Source organism: Pomacea canaliculata, linkage group LG3 (assembly GCF_003073045.1).
Source record: "Pomacea canaliculata isolate SZHN2017 linkage group LG3, ASM307304v1, whole genome shotgun sequence".
In the NCBI taxonomy this organism is placed as follows: Eukaryota; Metazoa; Mollusca; class Gastropoda; order Architaenioglossa; family Ampullariidae; genus Pomacea; species Pomacea canaliculata.
Genome location: NC_037592.1, coordinates 39,982,188 through 40,009,587, shown reverse-complemented (window position 1 = coordinate 40,009,587; position 27,400 = coordinate 39,982,188). Strand labels below are relative to the sequence as shown.

Here is a 27,400-nt window from a genome sequence, read left to right as displayed (position 1 = left end):
AAATTTGTGGCCGAAAACTTAGAAAATGCTGTTGTTTGTAAGGCAACGTTTGTATCATGTTCAGTAACGGTTCATTGTCTCAGCTGTCAGAAAGGACTTACCTGTGACCTTTACTCGTGACCTGGAGGAACCTTCCACGACATCGCTAGGCACGGTGATGGGAATGTCTGGGTGAAGGTGTCCGAACCGTTAGGACCGAGGTTGATAAAGACCGGGATACTGAACTCGTTGGGCACGCCTTCAGCCTGGAGAGGAGAGATATGTATGTGACAAAAGGACGGCCATTTGCATAAGTTGTTAAAAACTGATAATGATGTTCGATGTGTGGTCTTTGAACTTCTGTCTGCACAGAATTTACAGAATTTGTGCTATGAGTATGAATAAAAGGTTCGAGGTGATCTCGGTCAATGGCTGAGCTTGAATGGACCTGACACACATTTGATAAAGATGTCGGACAACCAACCCAGAAACTGACTAAACAACAAACTAAGGAACTAATAAACTCATAAATAATGAATGCAGGACAGGAGTAAAAGCATAACTCATCACCTCAACGTTGAGTTGTCGACGTTCGGCATCAGCAGCCAGCGTGGACCTGGCGGACACCTCGATGTCGATGGCTCCCAGGGCCGTGGGGATGATGGGGAAGTACACCACAGCCTGCTCGTTAGACTTCACCTGTAGACACACGTGGGACGAACATTGAGTGAAAATATTCAAGTTGAACAGTGACATGTGCGTCAAGGAAATAACAGACTTGAAGATTGTAAGAACTGGAGTCGTCTGCTTACAGTCACTGCCTGCTCTTGGTCTCCGGCATCAATGACCTCACTTCCGTCAGAGCCGATGACGACACTGGAGTACTCGTGAGAGGCTGGTAGTGTCACTAGCACCTGCAAAGAGTAAACTAACGGTGTGTGACCTGCTCTATAATACAGTACAGCCGTACTTGCACATCATCATGGGTACATTATAATGTCATGCATGTTTTTTACAATACCAGAGCAGTTGCAGAAGAACATCAATATCAAGACCAAGTCAATTTGCAGTAGTAATATCAATTGTCCAAGTCATTTCTGAAACACGTGATCAGCTTCAGTTAGTTTTCGTGTTTACTTACCGACACGTCTGAAGGGAGGTAATTAAAGACGCTGGCCTGCACCACAACATACTCTCCCCTGATGACTGACGTAGGCAGGGTGAGACTCACGAAGAAGGAGCGGAAGACCGTCAACTGGTGACATAAGACGGTCACAGGTTCGTGCGAGTCTACACGTGGATTACAACAACAGAGAGAAGACAGTTCAGCTTCAACTAAACGCGTGAGCAGAACAGTAAGAGACTGTAAAGCAGGAGAGGTTGTGACTACACAGAGGATCGATGACAATGACAATGACAATGACAATGATCAGTTACAGAGTTATGTACCTTAGCAGCAGAGGAAGTGATTCCCAGGCCAGACTGCAGGTTGGTGGCGAAGGCTGTGGTGATCCAGGAGGTGATGGTGTCTGGGACTGTGGTGTGAATCGTGGCCGAGCCGTCCGAGCTAGTAAACAAATTTCGTTAAGTCCGACCTTCAATGAGTTACACTTTTAGGTCGTTGATGAAACGTTTGTGTGAATATGTGAATTTACTGAAACGAGATAATAATTGGTTGGAATCGAGACTTTGAATCAGCTGGCAACGTTTCCTAAATAGGCAGAAAAAGTAAAGTTATATTGGAAGCAAGACCTATTCACAAAGAACTGTCGTTGCCTACCCGACTGTTTGATTGAGCCAAAGCCAGGTCTCAGGGAACAGGTTGCGCACCCGCTCAACTTCCTGCAGAGGCTGATTTTTCAGGTCGTTTACGGCGCCACCCGAGAATCTGTCGCCGGTCTCAGCAAATCCTCTATTAAATAGAGACTTGCATTATTAATCCACACACTTGTGTTCTGGAACATCCACAACTAGACATTTGCCATGTCTAATGAATTTTTCATGTCACCTTCGTGACACACAAATATGGCGGATTGAGCACGTGACACGTGACAGGCACAGCAGCCAATATAGCGTGTGATGCTTGCGTCATCAGAAAACAGAACAAGAACAAGAACAAGAAGGCTAAGGAGAAGAAAGAAGAGAAAGAAGGAACAAACAACTTTATATTACCTCCACTTCCACCGTTTCCTGGAGCTGTAATAGAGACAATCACAATACTTTATTTGTTTCAAGATTTTGTAAGAAGTTGATGATGGCGCTAGTGTACATCCTCTATCCAAATATTTTAGAGTTTGGTGTGGCACCGGTGCCTAGAGATTCCTTAACAGTCTTACTTCAAACTGTAGAGATACAGAAGATGGAAATGAAAACAAAAGAACGAAAAGAGGAACTGCAGTTTACTTACCCCTGCCTGGCTGGAATGTCATGGCTGCTACACACCAGTGGGTAAAAGAAGAAATAGTAGATTATTTTCTTTTGAAGGAATCTTGACATTTATATTATTATATTTTCCTGTACATTAGTGATACAGCATCGACTATAACTGACCTACCTCTCTACCTACCTTGACCTGCCTTTGGAGACTTACACGCGCATCTGTACTTACATATTGAGACACGCACATGAGCATGAAGTTAGATTTTTTATATTTTTGTAAATTAATTTTATATATCTCGGTATCTTTCGGCCAACTGGTGTGTGTCTGCCTGATCATCTGCAGAGTAACACTAATAAGTTATCAATATGACATATATATTTCTTATACTTTGTTACGATATTAATTTCAAAAAGTTAAGACGTTTGAAAGGCGGCAATTTTTATATTGAAGCTATTGTTTTTATTTATGCTATGTGTAGCATTCACAATTTTTGTCTAATGACAATTTCGAAAATATAATCAGCCGACATTATTATAACTACTTAGATAAGTAAATAAAAGAAAGATTTCTTACGTAGAGGTTGTCCAAACATCGGGGCTGCAAATTACATATCACAATTACTGTCATCAATTCCTTCTTACATGTCTTTAAAAGGAAAGGAGACTAAACCACGAACTTGTATGACTGGACTGCTGGCAGACGATTTTTTTTCAGTTAACTACTAAAACGAGGCTGGTGTGTACAAAGCTTCCGGTTTAGTTACATTCATTGTTTAGGCTCGCCGAGACTAACAGCGGAGGCTAAGTGTTGGTCTCGGCAGACAGACAGCAGTCCACCTGTACACGTCCGTGGTTAAACCTCACGAAGACACCTGAACGTACCAGACGTACACTTAGTCAAGGGGTGTAGGCATATGTAAATATAACATTTATCCATCAAGTGTAACATGAGTAAAAGATCAATTTTTTTTATTAAGCTTCTAATGACCATTATGGTAACTTATTTTTGAAGAATACAGTCAGCCAACGGTTTTAGTGGTTCAAAGGCATAGGACTCCTCTCCCCCAGTTCATAAAGAAAATCAGCGAATAAATCTCGGTTTATATCCCGCTACCACGTAAATCATATTACTGTAGCTCATACGTAACTCACGTCTAAAGAAACAAAGAAAAAAAGAAAGAAAGAAAGAAAGAAAGAATGAAAAAAAGAGAGAAAAGAAATATTGTAATACCTTGAGTTCCCCAAAACTGTGGGTCTGCAAATTAGATATTGCAATAATTAAAAGCAATTCCTTCTAATGCGTCCTTAAACAGTGAGGAAATTAAAACTTATGAGCATATACTCCCCTCCCCAAGTGCATGAAGAAAATAGGCGAATAACTATAGATTCCTTTCAAGCAAACACTTAAATATAAATACTGCAGACCATATGTATTCATGGCCATATAAACACTTTCCAAACCACAGCTTTTACATTGAAACGATCTTATTGTACCTGTTATGTACTGTACATATATATATATACTTACTAAATGTTGGTTGAATCGCCAAGGAAGCAGCTGTAAAAGCAATATAATAATTAGTTTGTGTGTCTCTCCAAAGTTTTTAGTTAAAAATTATAGCAGATTACAATATAATTTTATTTATCCACAAGGGTAATTTAAGATAGTGATCGTACTAGATAATACATACAAATAAATGTTGAAATAATTTCTTTCTCCCCCCCCCCCAACACACACATACATTCCTAACACCAGATACAGTTGGATACTTACGCCCGTAAATTGATGGATCATCTGCAAAGAAATAGGAAATATATACTCGTTACACAATGATTAGGTTAAATGAAAGAAATGAATGTAATCTGCATACATCATTGCTACCTCTCGGCTTTTCAATCCTTAAACCAGTTTGACCAGCAACAAGCATTTACTGTCCTCAGAAATCAGAAGAACGACTATCGTCAGCCCCTTATTATTCAAGTTTTTGTAAAGATCCACATTTTACTCCCTGAGACGACAAAAAGAAACGACAGCAGCAAAGAACCCTCTCTCTTAGAAGCGAGTAAAACAATGACAGTGACAAAAACTTTCACGGCGGTAACAAGTGCTCCACACTGGAAGATGTGTACACAAATTGGTGTAAACACAAACACAGACAACATGCACAAAAAATAATTACATGGCAACGAAGATGTGGGAGCGGAAGTGGCGTAGAGGTTTGCATCAGAGAACACCCTGACACCGGCTTCCTGCAAATACACACAGACAACCCTAAAATCGAACCCTTGACATCTGGGTGAACTTTGATCTTGTCGAATAGAGTATAAGTATCTTGTCAAACTGTAGATATGACCCGCATTTATTCTCCATCATAAACGTTGTAAACATTGCTTACACTGATCACATGGACATGGTCTTCTGGGAAATGTCGGAGCTTAGTTCCCAAGTGGAAACAAATTTCATGTAACAATAGAAGTTAATCAGACAGCAACTACTGTGGTTACCTGGATGGTACCTGCGATGTTTCGCTGACTGAGGGAAAGAGCGAAAGCCGAGTCGGATGGCTTCGTGCCTACACTGTAGCTTGCAGCTGCCTCTGCCACCTGGACAGGAAACACAATTACTGAGTCAGAAAGGAAGTTTCTTTGTGTTTTAATTTTTACAAAGACACAGGACAACGCAGTATGAATACAATAACAAAGGGAGGTCACACTGGCCTCGTCTGGTGTGACGTCGTTTCCGGTTTTCATGAGTAGGACACTCTGGTCGACAGCGAGCAAGTAGACCATGGAGTCAGGGTCAGCGGTGAGGTAGACATCCAGGTCAGTGTGCGGCTCGCTTTTGTTGGTGCTGAGTTCCAGAGTTACCTGTACAGGTGTGTTGGAAATATTTTCGTCATGGAGCATACTTTTCATAATTATAGATATTATTTTAGGCTGTGTAATCAATAATATCAATTTAAACATAAAGCAGCGAACATTGGATAATTGGGGATAATTCAAAGGCCCGAAAGATAGAAAACTGTCTCAAATTCAGACATTACTAATGGACACGAAAATGCGTTCTAGCCTCGTTTTCGAAGACTCCGTCGACGTTGAAGGCGATGCTGTCCGCCACGATTTCAAGGTCAGGACGCACGTAGTAGGCCATCATGTGGGCGGTTGGCGCCAGGTCAGGGGTCACTGGAATGTCAATGACCATCACGTGCTGACCTTTAGCGTCCACACTGGTGGCTTCGTAGACTAGTCCTCTGGAAAGAACCTACAGGAGACAAAAAAGATATTAGGATGACTCATAAGCTCAGAAAGGATGCCTACTGTTAAAATTTTAATTATAATAGAATGGGGGATCGGATCTGACAACAAAGACTACCAGCAATGCCTCTCTGGGGAACTTGTTGCCACAAGCAAGGTTAATTATCTAAAGGTGAAAGAACTCTATGATGTGCCGCCATAGATGTCACTTGGCAACTGCTCCTAATAACAACAACAACAACAACAATAACAATAACAACAACAAGAACAACAACAACAATGATAATAAAAAGCCATGCAAAACATAAGGTAAGCGACTACCTGGTACCAGAGACGATAAACAGGTTCCGTGGACTTTGCTCGAATGCGGGCTGTCTGACCACTCTGTACAAAATTCAAACTTTTATCTTTTCATGTTCTTCTCACTTCCATTTGCTTTCTGTCAAAATAATGACATTCTGAACAGGTGTCCTTAATTGGAAAAATGTACACAGAATACTACAATTTTCTCTTAAACACTCTGTTAATCATTATGCAGATCACCCGATTCTTTCTCAGTAATACTTAAGTTCACTTCTGACATCTGGGAATAACAGTAACAAACTGTTCTTACAAACTACATAAAAAAGACTGAAAAATGTCTTCTTAAGCAGAATCCATCTAGATATGGTAAAGACTGATTTGTAGAGAATTTACTGAGTATACAGTAATTCTGATTTTTTATAAAATTTTCATAAAGACGTTTTCTCAAAATGTTGAAGAGCTTTGTTCTTTTGCCTAACTCCGTGTGAGCACTGGCAGTTAATATAATGAATACTGAATGTAACAAGGACTACCTTCAGGTTGTTGTCGAGAAGTGTCAGCTGCAGGTAGTTATTGCTAATGGAGAACATTTTGTTGATATTCTTGCTGGCTTTCACGCCTTTAAAGTCAACCTGTTTGAAAAGTTTGAAGACAAAGACGTGAATAATAACTCATCATATATTACCTAAAAAGATTAACTGAGCTAAAATAATCAGTGAGGATAGAGAGATAGAAAGCTGTTAGTTTAAATTACGGTTTTAGCAAATTACAGCATTTGTGAAATATAAGAAATACATATTTTGCTGCAGATTCAGTTGATGGACGAGATATCAACACACACAGGAGGATAAGAGAGAGAGAAGGGTGACAGAGAGTCCCTGAAAAATGAAGGAAATTAAAAGTGTGAATTATGCCAGCTTCCTATTAGCCATTCCACCCAAAATACCCAAGAAACTCACAGTGACGTCAAGCGAGGTGGCGTTGGAGGGGATGTCGATGTCGATCTTGACTACACCGGATGGAGGAACATCAATCGTCCTTACTGGCAACGGGTAGGTACCCGTGAACTGTGACACCCCGTACAGGAAGCTGTTGTCCGCGGGGATGTTGTAGTGAGCCGTTGTGAAGATGGTCATGGTGGTGGCACCAGCCACTGGACTGTCGTCTTGCATTGAAGCCTTGGCCTGTGCAAAAACAAGATCCAGCAAGTTAGTTGTATATTTATCGGCAAGTCGCTACAAAAAGCGAAATCGAGGTTTACTGGCCATTAAACTCTTCACAAACCTGTTAAGGCAACAGCGCGTAGAATCATGCAATAAATATTTCGGACCCAGTGTGTTAAGACTTGAACCAGCAGACTAGGATTTAAAAATAAACTATGTTAAAACACTCATTTCTAGAATATGAAGCTAACAATTTCTTCAATCGTGTTCTTTGTGACAGACAACTCACAAAGACACTGAATGGAAGTCCAGGCTTGAAGACACCAGGCGTGTTGTCCAGTATGGTCACTTTGTACGGCGTGCTCCTGTAGGTCACCACCGCCGACCCCTGCAGCTTCACGTCCGTCAACGTCTCCTTCACAATGGCTGTTATCTAAACACAAGTATGTTAAACATATTTACTTTGTCGTCTGGGTTACTTTACCAAATTCTTTACTTGAATTTCTTATTTTAAATATACCCAAAATAGAGACATACGAGAAGAATCTGAAATATGCAGACTGGTAATCGTAATCAGTATTGAAGTTTGAAAACCATGCTCAAAAGTCTAAAAAACAAATTTGGCAAATGCAGAAGAAAAACTTAGATATTCAAAACATGTGTTTCAATGCTTTTCTTCTTGAACAAAAGAATACAGATGTTTCTACTTTCTTCCTTTCTGAGTGTGATTGTGTCATATACACACCTTAATCTGAGAACCGTCGTAGGTGCTCACCACACGGCTGATGTCTACCCGGGGTACAGAGAACTTCGCTTCTCCGTCAATCTGCATTAAAGGACAGGAGCAATCTTGTACTTCAGGCCCGAAGGAAATCAGTAAAACAACAACAAAAGTTAAACCTGCATGTCTAGATATTTGAATTAGTATATCTGATAAACAGGTTTTGAATGATGAGAAGGTCAAATTAAAAATAAACCTGAAGACAAACGAAAACATTTACATCAAGACCATCACCAACGTTCATTATCTAAGAAATTATCTTCCCAAAACAGATTTTATCTACCTGACTATAGTTGAGTCAGGTAAGTATTTCTATAGGATTATTTCTTATCAATAATTTTGAGTGTAAACTTTATTTGTGCAGTTTAATTATTATTCATTTGCTAAGATACAATTTTAGAAACTATAGTTTTAGCCAACTTGAATTTACAATGATGACGTCAACAGCTGAAGCAATGTTCATAGACTGACGTCAAAAGAAGAAACAAGATCATAGACTGACGTCAAAAGCAAAAACAAGTCCGTAGACTGACGTAAAAAAAAATTAAATTAAAAAAAAACAAACAAACAACGGTATACTGACGTCAAAGGCGATCTGCATGAAGGGAGGTTCTTTGCCGCAGTAGTCCAGCCCCGCCATGGAGGACACGTGGAGCTCTACCATGCCTTTCACCGGCTGACCAAACGTGTAGCTGCAAACAAAGAATATATTGAGTCGGAAAAATCAGTGAATGAAAAATTGTTTCGTGTAGAGCGTTGCTTTCTCTCTTCTATCATTATCCCATTTATTTATTGAATTTATATTGTATTAAAAATCATTGTTGTGCAAAATATGTATAAATCCTTCGTCTGTTTCTGGATTTTGAAGGAGTTTGATAAATCATGAGAAAGAATGGCGTCGTTACATGTTGCAGCAAATAAAAGTCAAAAGTTGTTTTTCTTTTTATTACATTGTGCAATCTGGCATTAGCTCTCAACCTTTGTCGACGTAGTGAACTACTGTGTCGCGACAAACTATCTCATTAAGAACACTTACGTGGCCTTCACGGATCCTTTGACGTCTTCGTCCGTCAGCAGCACGTAGGACGGTACGTCGACGTTGACTTCAAACCTCGGCAAGGCTGAAACAAATTTAAACAAACACTGCGTCACAAAATGTTCAAAAGATGTTTTCCAAATACTACCGGAAAATACCCAAGAGTATATAGACATACAATAAATGATTGAAAGGAATGTTGTTAAGCTGCAGTAGACAGCTGATTGCTAGTTGTACGTCATGTGATATTGTGGTAAGTCTTCAATACTTACTGTATTCCTGCACCGAGAACTTCTTAGAATACGAGTCAGAACGTGTTGTTGTCTGCAAAAAGACAATATTGTCTGAACGTGAGTCACACAAACCCATTTGCTGGAAAGAGTTTGTGAGAGAATGAGCACAACTCACAAAGGGCACACACACACACACACGCGCGCGCATATATAGATAGTAGATCCATTTTTCATTAAATTAAATACAGAAGCAACTCTCTTTACCTGAATTTGTACCGAGATAGTCCAGTCTCCAAAGAGAGGCTTGTCGGCTAACCCTAGACTTCCTTCCACTACACCTTGTGTTCCAGACACTTCCGACAGCCTTTGAATTTTATTTCCATTAGGATCCTGTAGACAGAAATGTCCTTAACTTTTAAGACCTATCTTCCATTGTGATTTTGGGTAGTATTTTGCTGTGTTAGTTAAAAGAAAAGTGAACGAAGGCTTAATAGACCTGTTTGACTTATAACCAATATATACAACAGTCGAAATGAGAAATAAAAATGTAAACTATTACAGCAAGCACACTGATTAATTATATTTATATTTAACATGCCAAACTTCCCTTTTACTCTCAATATAAAAACAACAACTTATTCGATATAACAGTATTGTTGTGAGCATGAGAAGGCAACTGGAAGGGTTAGCGAGAAAGTTTTTATCTGTCTTCGACCTCTTACCGAAACTTCTATCTGGAATTTTCCAGTGTACATCCTGAGGTCTGGGTAAACTGCAAACACCCTGTAATGCACTGCACAATAAAATGTTACAGGGTCTGTCAGAGAAATGCTGTTCATGAATTTATATAGAAGACTTGCCATCTTTGACAAACATGTAATGTCAGGTTGAAATACCATCTGACCTTTTGTTATGATTGGTTAATTGTCGACAGGGGCAGCTGAGTTATTTTCATGTGATTGGACAAAAAGGTCAAAAAAGGCCAAAAATTTTGTATTTAGCGAATCTTATTCATTTGCTGAGAAAATATTTGATTATTGAAGGTTTACTGAACAGGGGAGAGTGATGTCCCTTGGCCCAACCGGCTGGAGGGCGCTGCTGTCTGTCTTATTGTTGTCTCATCTGGATTTGGTGATTGTATTTGTGATACACCAGAACATATTCTTTTTTAAATTCCTTCTTCTCTATAGCTCAGTGCACTTTATTTGTGAAAGTTTCCTTTCGTTTGTTCTCTGTCTCTCCTACTAGCAGCTGCCACTGACAAAACATTGTAATCCACAAATAAACAATTAAAAGGACCTACCGAGTTGTCCGGGCTTGTAGATGGCTTTGTCCGTCTGTACCAGAATAGTTGTGATGTCGTAGGCCACGTTTAGCCCTCCACTAACATAGTACTTTGTGGTGTGAACAGCATAGTCGTTGTAGTTAGTAGATGGGAGGAAATCGCAGTCGTTGCAGCCCATCTCCCAGTAGTAATTCCCTTGCCTCAGATTGGACGGCAACTAGAAGTCAAGCAAACAAATAAAAAAAAAGAAAGAAAAGAACAAGAAACACTGATTATTTTCATAAGGAATAACAATGTGAATTGAGTCAGCAATTATTTTTATAATAACAGAATTAATACAACAAAGTGAACAAAACTGGACTTACAGGTAGGTCTAGCAGACCAGGCTGACCTGAAACAAATCAAATTGCTGTTTTGTAGCTTTCATCTTTCAAAACAAGCATATCTTTTTTGTATTGGACCTAGACTATAAATTTATCTTACGTTCGTTTATATAATAAGAAAAGGCAATCGATTTAAATAGTTTTAAAACGTATTTATTTAGGGTGAACATGCTATAAATGAATACGTGACCATTCATTATTTATTTTGGAAAGGAAATATTTTCTTTGGAACTATAAAGCTCCTAGCCAGTGATGGCCTTTGGTCTCTAAATTTAGTCGACAAATTCTCTATCGTCTTCGACCAAAAACAAATATAAAAATTGTTAGCCTCATATCTACAAGTTGAAGCACAGTAAAAATCTGGAAGTATTTGTCCAGTTTTCCAGACATCTCCCAACACCGCAGTCCACAAGAAGTCCGCTGACCTTTGACAAAGGAGCCAGTAGCGGTGACGACAGTCGGGTATGCATATCTACCCGCCGCACCATCATACACCATCTCATAGATTCTGGCATGAAGCTCCACCGGTCTGTCGACAAACGACTCGTACCCCAGGGTGAAGTTGAAACCGGGTATAGCTTTCTGTGGCACTGTCAGCAGGTAGGTGCCACTGCACGTGTACACATGACGGTTAGAAGCTTTCTGGGGAGGATGTCTGAATGACTGTGTACAATACTTCAATCTATTTGTCTACATTTGATTGTTTTATTATCAAATCGCAAAGTTGGACTGAACAAGACTTCAACATAAATAAAACAAAATATAAGCTTATACAGTATCTGGAAGTGTAATAGATGCTAGAAAAAGTGAGGATGCAAGTGAATCAGTGAAACTTCTTGACAAATAAAAAGAAGTTGTTGAAGTAACAAATGGCCGAGAGGTGGTTGTGGAGTGGAATGAGGATCATAGGTTGGGTCATTCATCCTTACCTCATGACACTTGGTTTCACGGTTGTCGCAGCTCTAGTCGTCGGCTGAGGAGGGGTGGCTGGAGTGGTGGTGTAGGGGTTGGAAGGAAGGAAGGTTGCAGGAGGAGTAAGTGCACTGTGTGCAGGTGCCAGAGTCCCACAGAGGACCAGAAAAACCAGGACCCCGTCCATTTTAAGACCTAGGAAAGACCAGAAACATTTACAGTCCAGAGATAGGAATGGCCATGAGACTAAAGTTCAGTGAGATAAGACAGGCCTGACAAAAGATCTTTGAAACAACAGGTGAAGTCAGTTTAAGCAGGTGCTAGAGACACCTGGAGTTGTGTAAAGCTTTACGTATAAATGGATAGATAATGAAACAGTTTCACTTCTTTCATGGTATAACCTGTAAGCAAAATTGCCAAATTTATGATTTGTGATAATACCAAGCTCTCGTCAAACTTTTATTTCGTACATAATGCTTTCCGTTTTCACGAACATTTTATGGTTGTAAAACCGTCGTTTGTACAAATAGGTAATTTAAAACAGATGGTATGTAAATTGTTTGAAATGTCATTGTGTTCAAACAAGGCTATCAGGTAATTAGTTTATTTGGTAATGACAATGTTTAATTGTCAAAAACCTTCGGAACCACTGGGCGTCTCCTGTCAAGTCTGAAGAGTGTATAAAACACAAGACAGAAGACTGTTTAGCTAGTGATATCAGGGTTTACAGCAACTTGCCACCTGCAACATAACTGCTCAACTCACCTTAGATGTAAGAGACTTCAAACACTGCTTTTCGATTTAACGCAAAGAAGGGAATTATTTTGCTAATTAAATATACCAAAAAGGAATTAAGGGAAGATAAACAAAGAGAAAAACCCCAAACAAACAGAAAAAAATAGCCAATAAAAAAAAACCAACAACAACAAAAGACAAAACTGAGGACAGACTTTTGATGAGAAAGAGAACACTGAAGATGCATTTTAAAATAGAGACAGCAACACTTCTGGCAGGATAATCACTGTATTATCATATAGCTGTAGATATGTAACTACCCTTACCTGTCCTCACTACCTGTAGTGAAACTGAGACTCAAGTGTCGGTCTTATATACAGTGATCTAGTGCATTCCACACGTTTATCTTTTATTAAATTGTGTCATGTATGCAATAACTGAAGACTGAAAACAGCAGATGGAGGGCCTGCCTCTGTCCCTGTGAAGAAGATAAGAAGTCAAGGATGGGTCTGCTGTTGTGTGTGTAGGCGGTGTAGGGAGACACACAACTGCAAAACATTGCAGATAAGGGAAAAATCCCATGTCAGTGAATAATTCATAAAAAATTTGTTTAGTAACAGAGATCTCTATGCATTTTATTCCATTTCCTGTCCTCTCAGCTTTTTTTTCATTTGTTAGAAAATTATCTTATTTTTTAAGCCATCTGGCATGTATGTTCCACCTATTTCTCTCTTCTTTCTGTGTCGTTCTTAACATCTCATCTGCCATTGTCCTTGTTTTTTTGTGTTTCCCGCGCAATTTAGTCCACGCACTTATCGGTGGACGCACGTGAATAATGAATCTCGTGTGTAGAAGACAGTGGTTACCACCATTTTCCAAGGATTTTGTTAATTTTTCTCTCGAAGAATAGGACAGATAAAGACAGACGTTTGTTGCCGATGCCTGCTTTGTTCCTCTCCTCTCTCTCACAGCCAACGTTATGCCTGACGTCACTTGTCGTCTGCCCAAAGGTGTGAGGAGATGCTGTCTGTAGCATTGGTGGGGCCGGCCCCTGTCCATGTCCCCTTCCAGTAGGGGGGAGCATTTCTGGCTCAAAACTCCAGGACGTAAGATTTGGACGATGGTCAATCAAACCACTGGTGAGCGAAGACCAGGTGCTGATGTCCCACCTTTACTGGACTGAAGCCTAATTACTGCAGCTCTGATGCAACCGGTTGTCCGAAACATGACGGGAGAGAGTTTTATACACTCATTGCCGTGATTACAATTGTTTCTACTTGGCTGTTGTTGATCTAAGTGCTGCTTGTTCAGACTCAGGGAGAAACCATGAGACTGTGAGAGTGATGTCCCTTCGCCTAACTGGCTCGAGGATGACTCCTCTCCTTCACTTTTCATATCGTTTGTTCATCTGTGTGAAATTTTGTGACAAATGTTCTTCAGTACATCTGTTACGATGTCTACTGCGTTCCTGGATGGATTTCAGTGTCTGCACCTTTGAGCTGTCTACTGCACTTATGTCTTTCTTAAAACTAGTGGCTGGTAAAGTTCATACATTCAAGAGAGACAAGAGGCTAAGGACAGACAAAAATCATGTCAGACAAATCAGTAACAAAACATTGTACTTGCTCCAAATCTCAACTGTCTGGTTGTCCTCCAGCAAGTCAGCCTTACATCACCTCCCCACCGTCAGGTAGCAGGGTGACGGTCACTCTTCACATCAGTGAGTCATCATCATCAGAAGTGGTCATCGTGCAGTTTGACAGTGTGGCCTGGGATATTGACTACATATAGCTATAGACTGTGATAGGCGGTAACAAATATACGGTGATACTACAACTGTTTTTGAGACCAACATCCATTCTTAGTATGTTTGTGTGTTTTTCTTTTTAGTAAAGTGCTTTGAGCCAGACTTTAATGGTTGGGAAAAAGAGCTATACAAATAAACTTTATTATTATTATTGTTATTGTTGTTGTTGTTATTGTTATTGTTATTGTTATTACAACTACGAGAGCACAGAGCTGCGTAAAAGGAAGAAACCATCATAATAGAGAATACCTTGGCAGGAAACCTCTTTGTCAGTTTCTTGTTTGTATGGATTTTTTTTTTTCATTTTGCTTTAAAATGTGATCCTAGGTATGTATGATAACATTCACACAGAAAGGACACATTTATTTATGTAAAGAAACATCCAGAAGCAAGATACTATTTTCATTGCTTCTCCTTTAAGACAGGCAGACAGACAGACAGACAGACAGAAGGAGGAGGGGGAGGTAGATTTACAGAGAAACAGATGGAAGCAGACAAATGATTAAAGGAAAAGATAGCAGTGCACACATGGCTGACTTGAAAGAACACTGTAACTGATGTTTCTCTGAGACTTTGTAAGGACACGCGCTTTAGAAAGTAGATACAATGTGGACTTTATCTCAAGCTACCAAGATTTTACCAAGAAGAACAAGCTCTAGCAGAAACTGCATCAAGTTAGTTCAATACTCTTTCTCTTCCACCTTCCAGTTTGCCGTTTCCTTTAATCCTCCATATTATAAATATATACAGGTTACAGGTATTCACGCACACACGTCTTCACGCTTTACAAATTTACACAAACAACAGCTGGCTAATATTTACAGTTATTTATATGTAACAAGGAGGCTGTCTGCCAGTGAACTCTTGTAGGGTTCATTACGTCACAGGTCTATTTTTAGCAGCAGTCTCGGCACACGTCACACACTGCGGCATCGCGAAGACTCGTCGGCAGGTACGTTGTCGTCGCACGGTTACCTGCAGTGAACAAATGATTGGCAAGTTAGCGAACGAATACACGAATGAGGATCTTTTAGAACTATAATGTATTCGTTAACATCTTGTCAAAGGAGTTTAGGAAAAACAATTCACAGATTAAATTAAAATGTCCAGTGTAGATATATGTATATAAATGTCTGTATTCGAGAACAAAGGTTTGGTATACTGACTGGGTTCATAGTAGTCCTGTGTGATGACGTAGCTGGGCTGTGAGTGGGCCACCTTGTCCTGGCGGTCAAACATGACTGTGTAGCACAGTGAGTTCTTGGTGACCTTTAAAAAAACAATTTTTAAATTAACATTTATGACAAGAAAACAAACACTCGATATACTAATTACAGAGAACGGGAGGGAACTGAACAAATGCTTCTGTGTAATAAAAACAAGAAAGGAATTAAATGAAAAGATCAATTATCAGACGCATTCTGACCAGCAGGGTGGCCCCACCTTGTCGATGTAGACATCGAGGAATCGTCCCCGCTGCTCCACACGCTTCAGACCGGCCACGTTCCCTATGCTCGTCATATCCGGCGCAAAGCCTGATGGGATTCCTACCTCCTGCACCACCATACCACTTTCTCCAGCAGACAGCCACCTGATAAAAAAATAGAAAAGGTTTTAACAAAAAGGAGCTGGAAGTCTTGAGAAAAACGATTGAAAAAATCAAAATAACGAAACGATAAGAAAGTAAAAGTAAAAACAGCTGGAAAGAACAATAGAGGAAGATGACAGACCGTGTGCAGATCATGATCTTGAAGCTATTAAGGTAGTCGTCCATGAGAACTGTAGACACACCAAAAGCTGGTTCTCCAAAGTCTGATTCTGAATTGAAGAACACGTCCAGCTGAAAGGAGAAAGTCGACAGAATGAACACTGACTATGACTGCTTATCAATAGTTAGGGAATCCACAAACATTTCAGCACTGGACAGAACATTACACATATTTCCTTCTCACTATTTCATATTGTATTTTAGAAAAGAAATGAGATATATCTGCTTATTCAAACCAAAAACATCAAAATAGTTGTAACAAATAAACATGAATAAACCCAACTGACCTCGGCAACAGCAACGCCTCTTCCCGAAGCCTCAAATGTTACTTGTGATGGAATAAACGACAGCTGAACAAAAAAAAAATTAAATAAGGATTATGTGTCTTGGTAATCTTTAGTAACAGTATAGGGTATGTGAAACTTATTTACTTTACAATTCTTGTCAAGTTTGGGGGGAACACATATGACTCCAATTTATAGAATCCAATTTATAACAAACTAAATACTTTGTCATTTTGTCGAAACAGTTTAATCTAGATAGACAAGAAGCACAGACAAAAAAGCAATTAATAAAAAGACAGCAATAAAGGAAAAAGAAAATGCAAAAACCGTTTTGATAAATCACAAAGCATAACACATTCCGTGCTTTCTAAGAAAATAATAAAAGCTTTACCTCCTTAGCTTGAAGTACGAGACTGTTAGTGGAGCTGATGTCAAAGTGGGGAACAGTGTGCTCAGTCCTCACGTCCAGGTGAAGGTCGGATCCAGAAAGAGTGGCTTCCTTCAAGAATTCGGTCATCGCCTGCAGGCCAACCATGGTGTCCTGTGCACAAAATTGTCAAAACATACTCGGTTTATCTTTCGTTGGAATTTTCCAAGTAAACTTTAAAAGCCTTCAGGAGGCTGCCACAACAAAGAGGTAATTAACTCTAAACAATAGATGAATGTTTCGCTTATTAATTTCTAATAAAACAATTTTAGCAATTAAATGTATTGACGAACGCCTCACATAATGTCTCGATGACATAAAACTATAAAATACATTATATATAATGAGGGCTAATAGCCTACCTGTGTAGAAGCAAAGCCACCGTAGGGATTTCGCTGACGAGTGAGCCAGTGAAGGACGCTCATTCCTTCCTGGAACAGGCCCTTGGCTGCGAACACCAACAGCGCGTAGGATGTAACGTGGATGTCGATTGGTCGAGCGCGTACGTAGGCTGGACGCCAGTGGCTGTAGGCGTTGATAGCAAGTGTCTCGTTTGACTTCCAGAATGTCATTCCGTCTGTCAACAGAAATTTCAACAAATACATCAGACATGTTGATGGCGTCCCTGTGAGAACACATCAATCCACAGAGGTCATGACCTGAGAACTTGACTTGTGTTCAAAAGTTTAGAGGTCAAGGACGTACGCTCTGTGATAGAGTGAGACATCAGCTTGGCGAATGCCACATCAGCAGCAGGACTTCTGGCCTTCACCAGAGTGAGGGTGGTGAGAGCCAAGGAAAGGTCGTCGGCGATATTGGCGTGGGTGGTCTCCAGGAAGTGGAGTGCGCGTGACGTGGCGTTGGTGTAAGCCTCCATTTGAGCCTGAGGATATTCAATCGCTCACTGTCACCATGTTTTCAAGATCTGGTGTTTGATGATTATATAGAAGTACCACACAGACGATCAATGTGGTGATGATGATGATGATGATGATGATGATGATGATGATGATGATGATGATGATGATGATGATGATGATGATGATGATGATGATGATGATGATGATAACGAATACTGTGGTACACTATTTAATTGCTTAACATTAGCGTTACAGGTGATGAACACTTGAGTGAAAGTGAATCACCTTTGTCGAAGGAACATCAGAATTCTCCACCAGAGCCAGGAGAACAAAGGCCGTCAGACCAGTGGAGTGGTCTCCGAATTTCTGTAATAAAACGTCAGATAAATACAATACAATACACACACAGAGGTACGCACGCACGCACGCACGCACGCACGCACGCAAACAAACAAACCAAAAAACAAACAAACAAACCAAAAAACAAACAAACAAACTTACCTTCATCTGTGGGTCGAAGATGTGTCCGAACTCGTTGAAGGAGCCGTCAGTGTTCTGTCGCTGTATCAGCCAGTCCATGGCTCTCTGAAGGACAGCAGAATCCACATAAACATCGGACCTCGCCTCGTGGAACACACGGAGGACGAAACGCCGTCAACCTGAAAAGGAACGATCCACAGGCTTAGTGCAGGTGTCCTCGTCAGACATTGGATGAGAGACTCGCGATCACTGATGTGTGAGCAACATCACAAGAACAGACAAAAGTGTCATGCTGCCATGTAAACTATTGTTCTTAGCATCATTGCATATTCTCTAAACAATAGGAATGGAGAACTATTTTAACCTTTTAACCTTTTAGCCTGAAAGCTTCATTGATTGGGTGTTTCATGTAGCATTCTCACATCACTTCTCTAGGCCATCATAACAGATGATAGTCTTTCATTTCCTTGAGTTTTTGGTAAGGTATGATAATGATAATGTATGATTCACTCGCTGTACACAATTCGTTAATTTGAATAAATTTGGACTTAAATGTCTTCATACCACGTGCTGCCTGAGTTGTCGTTGTTCCCAAAGGTGCTGAAGGCTCCATCTTGTCTCTGGTAGGTGAGTTCTCTCTGGTAGCCTGGACAGAAAATGAAAGTTTCCTGGCAACAGCGACACCTAAACCCGATAAATCGGACACATTCACTTCTTTGTGTTAGAAACTAATATCGACAAAGTTGATTGAAATAGGCAAATACCTCATAAGGGACGTACACGGGGCAGTCTGACAGTAAATATAAAATAAAATACACGAGAAGTACCTGGGCAAGACATGGACTAGAACGGAAGCTTATTATCGAGTAAATAAAGTTCTTAGTTAATTTAAACTTAATACGTTCTTCAACAGAAGTGGCTAGAAGTAATACAGTAGTAATATAGTAGTAATAAAGTAGGAGTAATCTAGAGGGAATGAAAGAGAGAAAGTAACATAATTTTTATACATGGAGCACATTGAATGCGAGTAAAAAAAAAAATTAAAAAGAATCAACATTACTCAAAAATAAGAGTAACAATACCTGTTTCTAGAAGATTCTTGATTCGTATTCCAAGGTCAGAGGTCATCTGTCCCGTGGCCTTGAGATAATTGGAGACGTAGAGGTTAGGCGCCATCCTGATCATGTTCTGCTCACCACATCCGGTGGGCATGCGCAGAAGAGTGTCGAGACCATCAACGCTGGGTCCCAAAATGTCCCCTGAACAAAGCGGACAGTTTATTTTATTTCTTGTACCAGGAACAGACATTTGTGGCCGAAACTTAGAAAATGCTGTTGTTTGTAAGGCAACGTTTGTATTATGCTCAGTAACGGTTCATTGTCTCAGCTGTCACAAAGGACTTACCTGTGATCTTTACTCGTGACCTGGAGGAACCTTCCACGACGTCGCTAGGCACGGTGATGGGGAATGTCTGGGTGAAGGTGTCCGAACCGTTAGGACCGAGGTTGATAAAGACCGGGATACTGAACTCGTTGGGCACGCCTTCAGCCTGCGAAACACAAATAAAGTTTTGATAAAGGGACGGGCGCCATTTGTTAAAACTGACAGAGGTGTACATTGTTGATGTTTGGAGCTGCCGACTGTGGAGGAGTCAGAGAATGAGTGCGGTAAGTGTGATGACACAGGGACCTCGGACAGTGGGCGAACTCGACAGACCCATTTAAATTATGAAAGAGAAATATGAAAAGTAGAATTATGAGCAAGTTTGCTTGTTTTGATGGAAAGATGATGATGATGATGACAACGACGACGATGATGACGTAAGGAATAAAAATAATTCATCACCTCAACGTTGAGTTGTCGACGTTCGGCATCAGCAGCCAGCGTGGACCTGGCGGACACCTCGATGTCGATGGCTCCCAGGGCCGTGGGGATGATGGGGAAGTACACCACAGCCTGCTCGTTAGACTTCACCTGCAGACACACGTGGTAAAAATATTGTCAGACTGAGATCCCACGCTTTCTTTCTTCTATACGACTTCTAAACATTCCAGTAAAGGGCATTAATGTTAATATTATCAAAATTCGTCAAATAATACAGAACAAATCAAGAAAAACTGAAGCCAAGACGTCTATTATTCACAGTCTTCCATCCAAGCATTCCTACAATATTCGAACCAAACGATACGCCAGAAGAGCAATATGCCGACAGACCCTTAAAAAACTTAAAATAAGTCTGTGTGCTCTCGATTTCCCTATAATTCTACTGCGCAGCGCCACCTGTATAAGAACATTTTAGACTAATCAGAAAGTTTCTTAGAACTCGACACTCACGGTCACTGCACGTTCTTGGTCTCCTGAATCAATCGCCTCACTTCCATCGGACGTGATGACGACACTGGAGTACTCGTGAGAGGCTGGCAGTGTCACCAGTACCTGCAATAAGTACACTGATGTCAGTCTATGGTTTATCCATTGACCTCCAACCAAGAATTGCAGGCAGCTACGCTTGGGTGGCTCGCTGCTCACTAAAGCATTTTTCTCATGACATACAGAAGCTTGAGCAACTAAAGTACCTTGAAAATGAAGGGAATGATCTTGAAAAAGGCGTTATTTTTTCATTTAATAAATAAAGTTTATATCAGTATCGTGGGTGATCATTGGCTCGCCCTCCTAAAGTGAATATTAATTAATTCCGGTACTAAGAGGTCTGGAGTGGATTAGCCAGGTTGTTATTTCTCTCCTTATCACTCACATACTTACTGGGGTTTGACGTGTTGAAATAATTGCTTATAGTTTATTTAGGCTCTCTCTCTCATGCAAGAGCTGTGAGTAAACTTACCGACACGTCTGAAGGGAGGTAATTAAAGACGCTGGCCTGCACCACAACGTACTCTCCCCTGATGACTGACGTAGGCAGGGTGAGACTCACGAAGAAGGAGCGGAAGACCGTCAGCTGGTGACAGGTGAAAGATGCAACCAGATAATATTCTCCTCATCCTCATGCACTCAGTTAATTTACACAACGACAAGCACTGGACATCTCAGACTCTTGCTTGTTCTCATCAACGCCCCAACCACGTAACAACAACGTTAAGCGCTGTATTCTATGCACATTTGTGTGTTTTCTGGTCAACAAGAAGTTACAAGAAGTCAGGCAAGAAAACTCAAAATCTCTAAAGTACAGACACAAAATTCCAGCAAAGGTTGTTCAACCAGAACGTAGGGAAAGCTTTTCAAAGCTTCAGATTTTATCTAAAAATTCTCCTTAATAGTTATTAAGAGAAGAAGTCTAGTACACCGGGTACCTTAGCAGCAGATGAAGTGATTCCCAGACCAGACTGAAGGTTGGTGGCGAAGGCTGTGGTGATCCAGGAGGTGATGGTGTCTGGGACTGTGGTGTGAATCGTCGCCGAGCCGTTGCGTCTGTTAAGAGAATCGCCATTAGTTCGACATTGTAAGTGCTAGGAACTCGCGGTGACTTATACAACGTTTCTTATTTATGATCGAGTGAATAATTAAATAATTAATTAATAATTGCCATCTTAAGCTGAGATACATTACAGTACGTTTACATTATGTGTGTGTGTGTATGTACCTACCCGACTGTCTGGTTCAGCCAGAGCCAGGTCTCAGGGAACAGGTTGCGCACCCTCTCTACCTCCTGTAGAGGCTGATTTTTATGTGAGTCCACTGTAGGAACAACATCGTATGAACACGTGAACAGTGAGAGACACACCGACAACTCTGACTTCATTAGTAAACAACCTGTTTGCTCCCATGATGTTGAACATTGTGATTAAAGCTTTGCTGCCAATACGCACTCTCTAGTTTGTACACGAACTTGTATTACTGGACTGCTTGCAGACGATTTTGTTTTCAGTTAATTACTAGAACGAGGCAAATGTGTGTGTGTATATATACAAAGCTTCCGGTTTAGTCACATTCATTTTTTAGGCTCGCCGAGACTAACAGCAGAGAACTTCACAAGAGGCTAAGCGTTGGTCTCGGCAGACAGACAGCAATCCACCTACACATGTCCATGGTTTTTATGTGTAATGATTGGAAAAAAGAGGAAACAAGCGAACAAAGAAAAAAAGTGAAAAAAAAATTGTACCGTAAGGATTCTCACCCCACGAACCTGCAAATCAAATATCGCAATCGTTATAATATGTTTTGTCTATTATGTATTAAATACATAGTCAGGAAATTAAACCTTACAAATACATCCTGACCTAGAGTACACTCAGTGGTGTGAGCATATTTCAATGTCGCCAGTACAGTCGGAGGAAATTTTGTAGAAATCTGAGGTAAGTAGAAGAAGAAAAGAGCATGGCAACAAAATATTAGAAAACGAGATTGTATGTAATCCTGCCTAAGAGGGTGTAGCTCAGCAAGGAAGAGAAGAAGAAGCAGCACGAGCAGAAGGCAATGACAACGATGAAGACGACGATTGCTATGATGATGAAAGCGATGATGACAAAGAAGAAATAATATGATAAAAATTTAAAAATTTTAATGATGATTGGGTTTATATGTTCTATCATCGGAACCTTGTAGGTCTTATTATGACCATGTTTCCTAAAAATGTTTTACAGAAGCAAGGAAGTGGGTTTGGTGTTTGACTGTTTATCGGTGTTTTACAGATGCCACATGTAGAAAAAGAACCGTGTGCCCGAGACGAGAGCTGAACCCAGGACAGCCAATGTTCAATATGTTGGTGACAGGCGCTAACCGTTGCGCCACCGGACCGTCAATAGAAGAAGCAGACAGGTGAAATAGAAACGAAACAATGAAGAGAAAAAACAGATTCATACTTGCCCATTAAATGTGGAACACAAGTAGGGACTAAACAGCAACCAGTGGAAAAAGAGAATATATTAACATCTTTATGACTTTGATAAAATGTTGAGAGACATAAGCTTAAACTAAGACTATACGAAATTACTCAACATTAACGATTATGTCCACAAATTATTAACACTTAGCACACAGTATATACAAAGCACATACAAACATAGCTGCATGAATACATACAGAAAGCAGACACACGCATGTGCTCGTGCAGGTGTGTGTGTGTGTGTGTGCCTGTGCGTTTGTTCGTGTCTGCGTTTTACACGCTAAGACTTCGACAATAATATAAGTAAAGGTAATTACAACTAATTATTATTCGTAAATTGGTGCTTGGGTAGACTTTACTTTTTTGCGTTCATGAGTGAGATAGCTGAGAGGATTTTGTAATTTTTGTACTAATGCTTTGATTCAAAAACTGAGGCTAAAAGGTCTGACTCTAAAATGTTAGATGAAAATACCAAAAATTGTTTTTGATGGTGTATAGGGTCTGGATAAAGAATTAATCATTCTAGCTCACACAGACAGAAATAATAAGGAGGATATTGCAGAAGAGAAAGGAGAGGGTAATCTTGGTCCCAAAATTTGTTTCGCTCCTTTGCCACGCTCTCGTGTCTTTTGTGTTCCTCACTGAGTGTCAGAAGATTTATATTCTCGATGCACAAGTCACAGTTCAGGGTATGCATGTTAGAGACATGTTACTTCAAAAACAACATGCGAAACAATACATCTGTGTCAGACACAAACCACATTACATCATATAATAATATTATTAAAGTATTATCTATATCATAATGTTATTTAGACTTACGTGGTGTTGGCGTGGCTTGTGCATGTACATCAGCTGTGAAAAAAAAGAAAGAAAAATAACTGTTGTTGTGATAAAAACGTATTTTCTGAGTTTAGGTGTTGTTTTTACTTTTACTCATTTCAGCAGAAAATATTCCCTTTCTGTCAGCATTCTTTGTGCGTTTATGTTCCTACCTCTGTACGGGAAAACATGTTTGCGTGTTTAATCCAGGAAACAGAGTTGTCTTTTTTACAAAGCAATTTATCTCCCTTGACACATCTATATTTTACGTAAGAATTTCACCCCCTTTCTCAGTAAATAATAGATTCCTGTCTTACAGCGTGCGTGAGCACCTACAAATATTCCCTCTAGAGTTCCGTACCTTAGAATATGAACAATAAAGTGAATACATATTATTAATTTTATTTTATTTGTACGTACGTCCGTAAATTGATGGATCCTCTGTAAAGAAGCAAGAATAAGAAAAATTACCATAAATGGTTGTCGTAAACAAGTCAAAATTGTTGTCTTAAACATTACACATTATTTGTCACAAACCTGTCATAAATGATTGTGACAAACATGTCTCGAATGATAACGAAATATGAAAGATATAGCGACTACAGCAAATCAGTAAGCACACTTCTTAGAGCATTATAACACCACAAATAAAAAATACACTAACAACTCATATCAGCAAACGCCCTGATCAGAAGTCAATATAACTGAAACCTTCAGTAAGCGAAAACAGAAAACAGCAACAAAGAATGCTCTCTTATCTCTGAGAGCAGAATAGTACGCCAAGCAAAAAAAAAAACAAGAAAAAAAAACCCAACAAAAACCACAAATTATTTGTTCTTACTATGTGCAGAGATATTATCTATTATGTTGCGTGAAAATGAAAATGTGAGAGGTGTGAAAGTGCAAGATAAGGAACTTTATCACAATTTGCAGATGATACAGCATTGTGTCTGGATGGAAGTGAAAAATCGTTTACAGAAAGTGTTAAAATTCTCACTGTCTTTGCAAAGATGTCAGGTCTAAAAGTAAATTATGAGAAAACCCAAGCTATATGGATAGGCACTAAAAAAAAAAACAACTGCGGTATAAGGTTTCTGCGTGATATGAACTTCTGTTGGGATCCAGGAATTTTTAAATATTTAGGTATCACTTTCTCTGTGGACGTGGACCGTATTGTAAGCTTAAACTATGATGATAAACTAATTAAAATAAAAAAATTACTTTGCTCACGGAGCAAGCGCCAGCTTACCCCATTTGGAAAAATAACAGTTTTAAAAACCTTAGCCATGTCAAAATTAACTTACCTATTCCATAACCTACCTGACCCTGAGGGCATATTTTTGAAAGAAATTGAACAGTTATTTTTTAATTTTCTATGGACTGGAAAGCAGGTTAAAATCAGTAAGAAAGGGGTATGTCAGCCTTACATAAAAGGTGGTCTGGAAATGGTTAATATTTATTACTTCCTATCGGCAATGAAAATCAGTTGGCTAAAGAGACTTTTCTACAACAAGGCAGTATTAAAGGAATCTACACTATACTTGTATCCTGAACTTGATAAACTACATTCTCTAGGTAGTGAATTTGTGAATTCATTAATTAATAGAATACACAACCCTTTTTGGCATGATGTTTTGAAACATTTTAAAAGATTACATGTAAAATGTACACCCGCAACTATTGATAAATTTAATGCAGAATGTCTCTTCTACAACATAAACATTGTTATAGGGAACCACACAATTTACTTTAGTGATTGGCTACGAGAAGATATCTACAAAGTTAGACATTTACTTCAAGAAAATGGTGACTATCTCACATACCAGGAGTTTCAGCTAAAATTCCCCAACTTGACCACTAACTTTCTACAGTTCGCAGGAGTTCTAAATGCAACTAAACAGTTTCAAAATAAATTACAGATAAAAAACATTAAAGGAACTGAGGAAAGAAAAAAGAAGATATGGGAGATAATTTGTAAAGGAAATAAATCGGTACAATTAATGTTTGGAAATTCTGACTCCTTGCCTAGTGGAATTGTGAAATGGGACTCTACCTTTGAAAACATACCATGGAAACTTGTATTTAACAAATGACATAAAACAACATCTGATAACCAACTAAAATGGTTTCAGTTAAGAATTCGCCATAGAATTTTGCCAACTAACAGGTTTCTCTTTATAAGAAAGATTGTTAATTCCCCCAAATGTGCTATATGTCTTAACGATGAAGAGACAATAAGTCATCTGTTATGGCAATGTCAACTTGTTAGTGTTTTCTGGAGAGATTTACATTCTATACCTATTTGAAGTTATTTGGAAACAATATCAAAAATTATTAATATAAGCGCAATTAGTGGAATCTGGGATGTTCTCTTTCATTTCTTCTCCACATCTTTCCTCTTTACTCTTTTCCCCCCTTCTATACTGAATGAATGCAGTAATCAATGTGATAAATGTCATATATGTTGTGCTATTAAAAAAAAGAATTGCATCAAGATACAAAACTTCAAAAAAAAAAAACCCCACAAAAAACAAAAACTGAAAAACCAAAAGCAAACAAATTAACAAAACATTGACAGAAACAACCCTGCTGATCCTTGAATCCCAAGACTTAGATAAAGGAAAAGGAAAACCAAAATCCGCGGAACCACTCACTCGCACGCATGCACACTCACTGGACACACACACTGACTTTCTTACTCTCTCAAAAGCATGTAGTAGCTTTAACACACATAAAGACATTACACACACACTTAACTAGAATTATATGCACAGTCTGCACTTCACTAGAATAATAAGAAGAGTTTGTACTTACTTGGTGGTTCTACGGTAGGAGCAGAAGTCGCATAAAGATTTACATCAGAGAGAACACTAACACCGGCTCCCTGCGAATGAAAAAAAGAAGTTTGGAAAATCATGTTGCTTCCAAAGCATTGACTTTTATAAAATTTCAAAATCGTGCTGCTTATGTTCTCCTAGGCCAACTCAAAACAGTGGTGAAGACAAATGGAGTGACAGACTGTGTCTCGGCAAGTGTCACACTGTATAGTGTCATGTCAGCAAGCCTTCAGGTATGTTTCCGTTGTTCTGTCTTCATCTCAAACATTCTCAACATTTCTTTATACAATCACAGGCACTGTCCACATTATTCATTCTTATCAGCAACCAGTTTGCAGGCTGTAGCTGGATTGCTGACGCCAAATAATTCAGGTGAACTGATTATATTACACACACTTTACAAAAACAATTCCAATAATTAAACATCCCGTTGTTGAATAGTGAGCTGCCGTGCACCTGGCTTCAGTCATGATTGTTTTCCTATAAGAAGAGTGAACTGAAATCCTAAATAGGTAAGAAAATATCACAACACTCTAGTATGATCACTAACTGTGGATTACCTGGATGGTACCTGCGATGTTTTGCTGACTGAGGGAAAGAGCGAATTCGGAGTCGGATGGCTTCTTGCCTACACTGTAGCTAGCAGCTGCGTCTGCCACCTGGACAGGAAACACAATTACTGAGTCGTTCGACAAAGATTTTGTTTGTACTAATTGTTCATCGTCATTTAGCAGTGCTTCTGTGGACTTGTATGTTTACGGAGGAGTACTCAAAGGATGTCACACATGTCTCTGTTTTCATTGCTACAGTAACGTGTGACTGAGCTAATCA

The 27,400-nt window shown here is 39.5% G+C and overlaps 2 protein-coding genes across 2 annotated transcripts in view; both read right to left on the bottom strand.

The window, feature by feature from the left end:
- Positions 1 to 1,428: 1,428 nt before the first annotated feature.
- On the bottom strand, positions 1,429 to 11,904 carry LOC112559735 (CD109 antigen-like). Its single transcript, XM_025231104.1, has 26 exons — positions 11,727 to 11,904; positions 11,223 to 11,407; positions 10,780 to 10,805; positions 10,433 to 10,631; positions 9,852 to 9,922; positions 9,394 to 9,519; positions 9,169 to 9,220; positions 8,897 to 8,981; positions 8,444 to 8,552; positions 7,825 to 7,905; positions 7,369 to 7,512; positions 6,876 to 7,100; positions 6,450 to 6,548; positions 5,935 to 5,997; positions 5,429 to 5,620; positions 5,077 to 5,226; positions 4,864 to 4,962; positions 4,539 to 4,608; positions 4,133 to 4,153; positions 3,887 to 3,916; positions 3,590 to 3,613; positions 2,933 to 2,956; positions 2,387 to 2,413; positions 2,152 to 2,175; positions 1,760 to 1,891; positions 1,429 to 1,546 (listed from the first exon to the last, which is right to left on the bottom strand). The coding sequence occupies exons 1-25, from the start codon at positions 11,894 to 11,896 to the stop codon at positions 1,848 to 1,850; spliced, it is 2,340 nt and encodes a 779-aa protein (XP_025086889.1). The 5' UTR covers positions 11,897 to 11,904; the 3' UTR covers positions 1,429 to 1,546; positions 1,760 to 1,847.
- Positions 11,905 to 15,063: 3,159 nt separating this feature from the next.
- The window catches only part of LOC112559733 (CD109 antigen-like), a 39,377-nt gene continuing 27,040 nt past the window's right edge, over positions 15,064 to 27,400 (bottom strand). The window contains 25 exon segments of the mRNA XM_025231101.1: positions 15,064 to 15,226; positions 15,418 to 15,520; positions 15,695 to 15,842; positions 15,982 to 16,091; positions 16,307 to 16,369; positions 16,695 to 16,844; positions 17,093 to 17,307; positions 17,436 to 17,613; positions 17,876 to 17,956; positions 18,092 to 18,238; positions 18,240 to 18,249; positions 18,635 to 18,716; positions 19,153 to 19,329; positions 19,475 to 19,619; positions 19,916 to 20,044; positions 20,405 to 20,506; positions 20,913 to 21,026; positions 21,379 to 21,496; positions 21,673 to 21,763; positions 22,188 to 22,211; positions 22,892 to 22,918; positions 23,733 to 23,765; positions 24,153 to 24,173; positions 26,547 to 26,616; positions 27,130 to 27,228. Of these exon segments, the coding sequence (XP_025086886.1) occupies positions 15,147 to 15,226; positions 15,418 to 15,520; positions 15,695 to 15,842; positions 15,982 to 16,091; positions 16,307 to 16,369; positions 16,695 to 16,844; positions 17,093 to 17,307; positions 17,436 to 17,613; positions 17,876 to 17,956; positions 18,092 to 18,238; positions 18,240 to 18,249; positions 18,635 to 18,716; positions 19,153 to 19,329; positions 19,475 to 19,619; positions 19,916 to 20,044; positions 20,405 to 20,506; positions 20,913 to 21,026; positions 21,379 to 21,496; positions 21,673 to 21,763; positions 22,188 to 22,211; positions 22,892 to 22,918; positions 23,733 to 23,765; positions 24,153 to 24,173; positions 26,547 to 26,616; positions 27,130 to 27,228 (2,517 nt within the window). The 3' untranslated portion in view covers positions 15,064 to 15,146.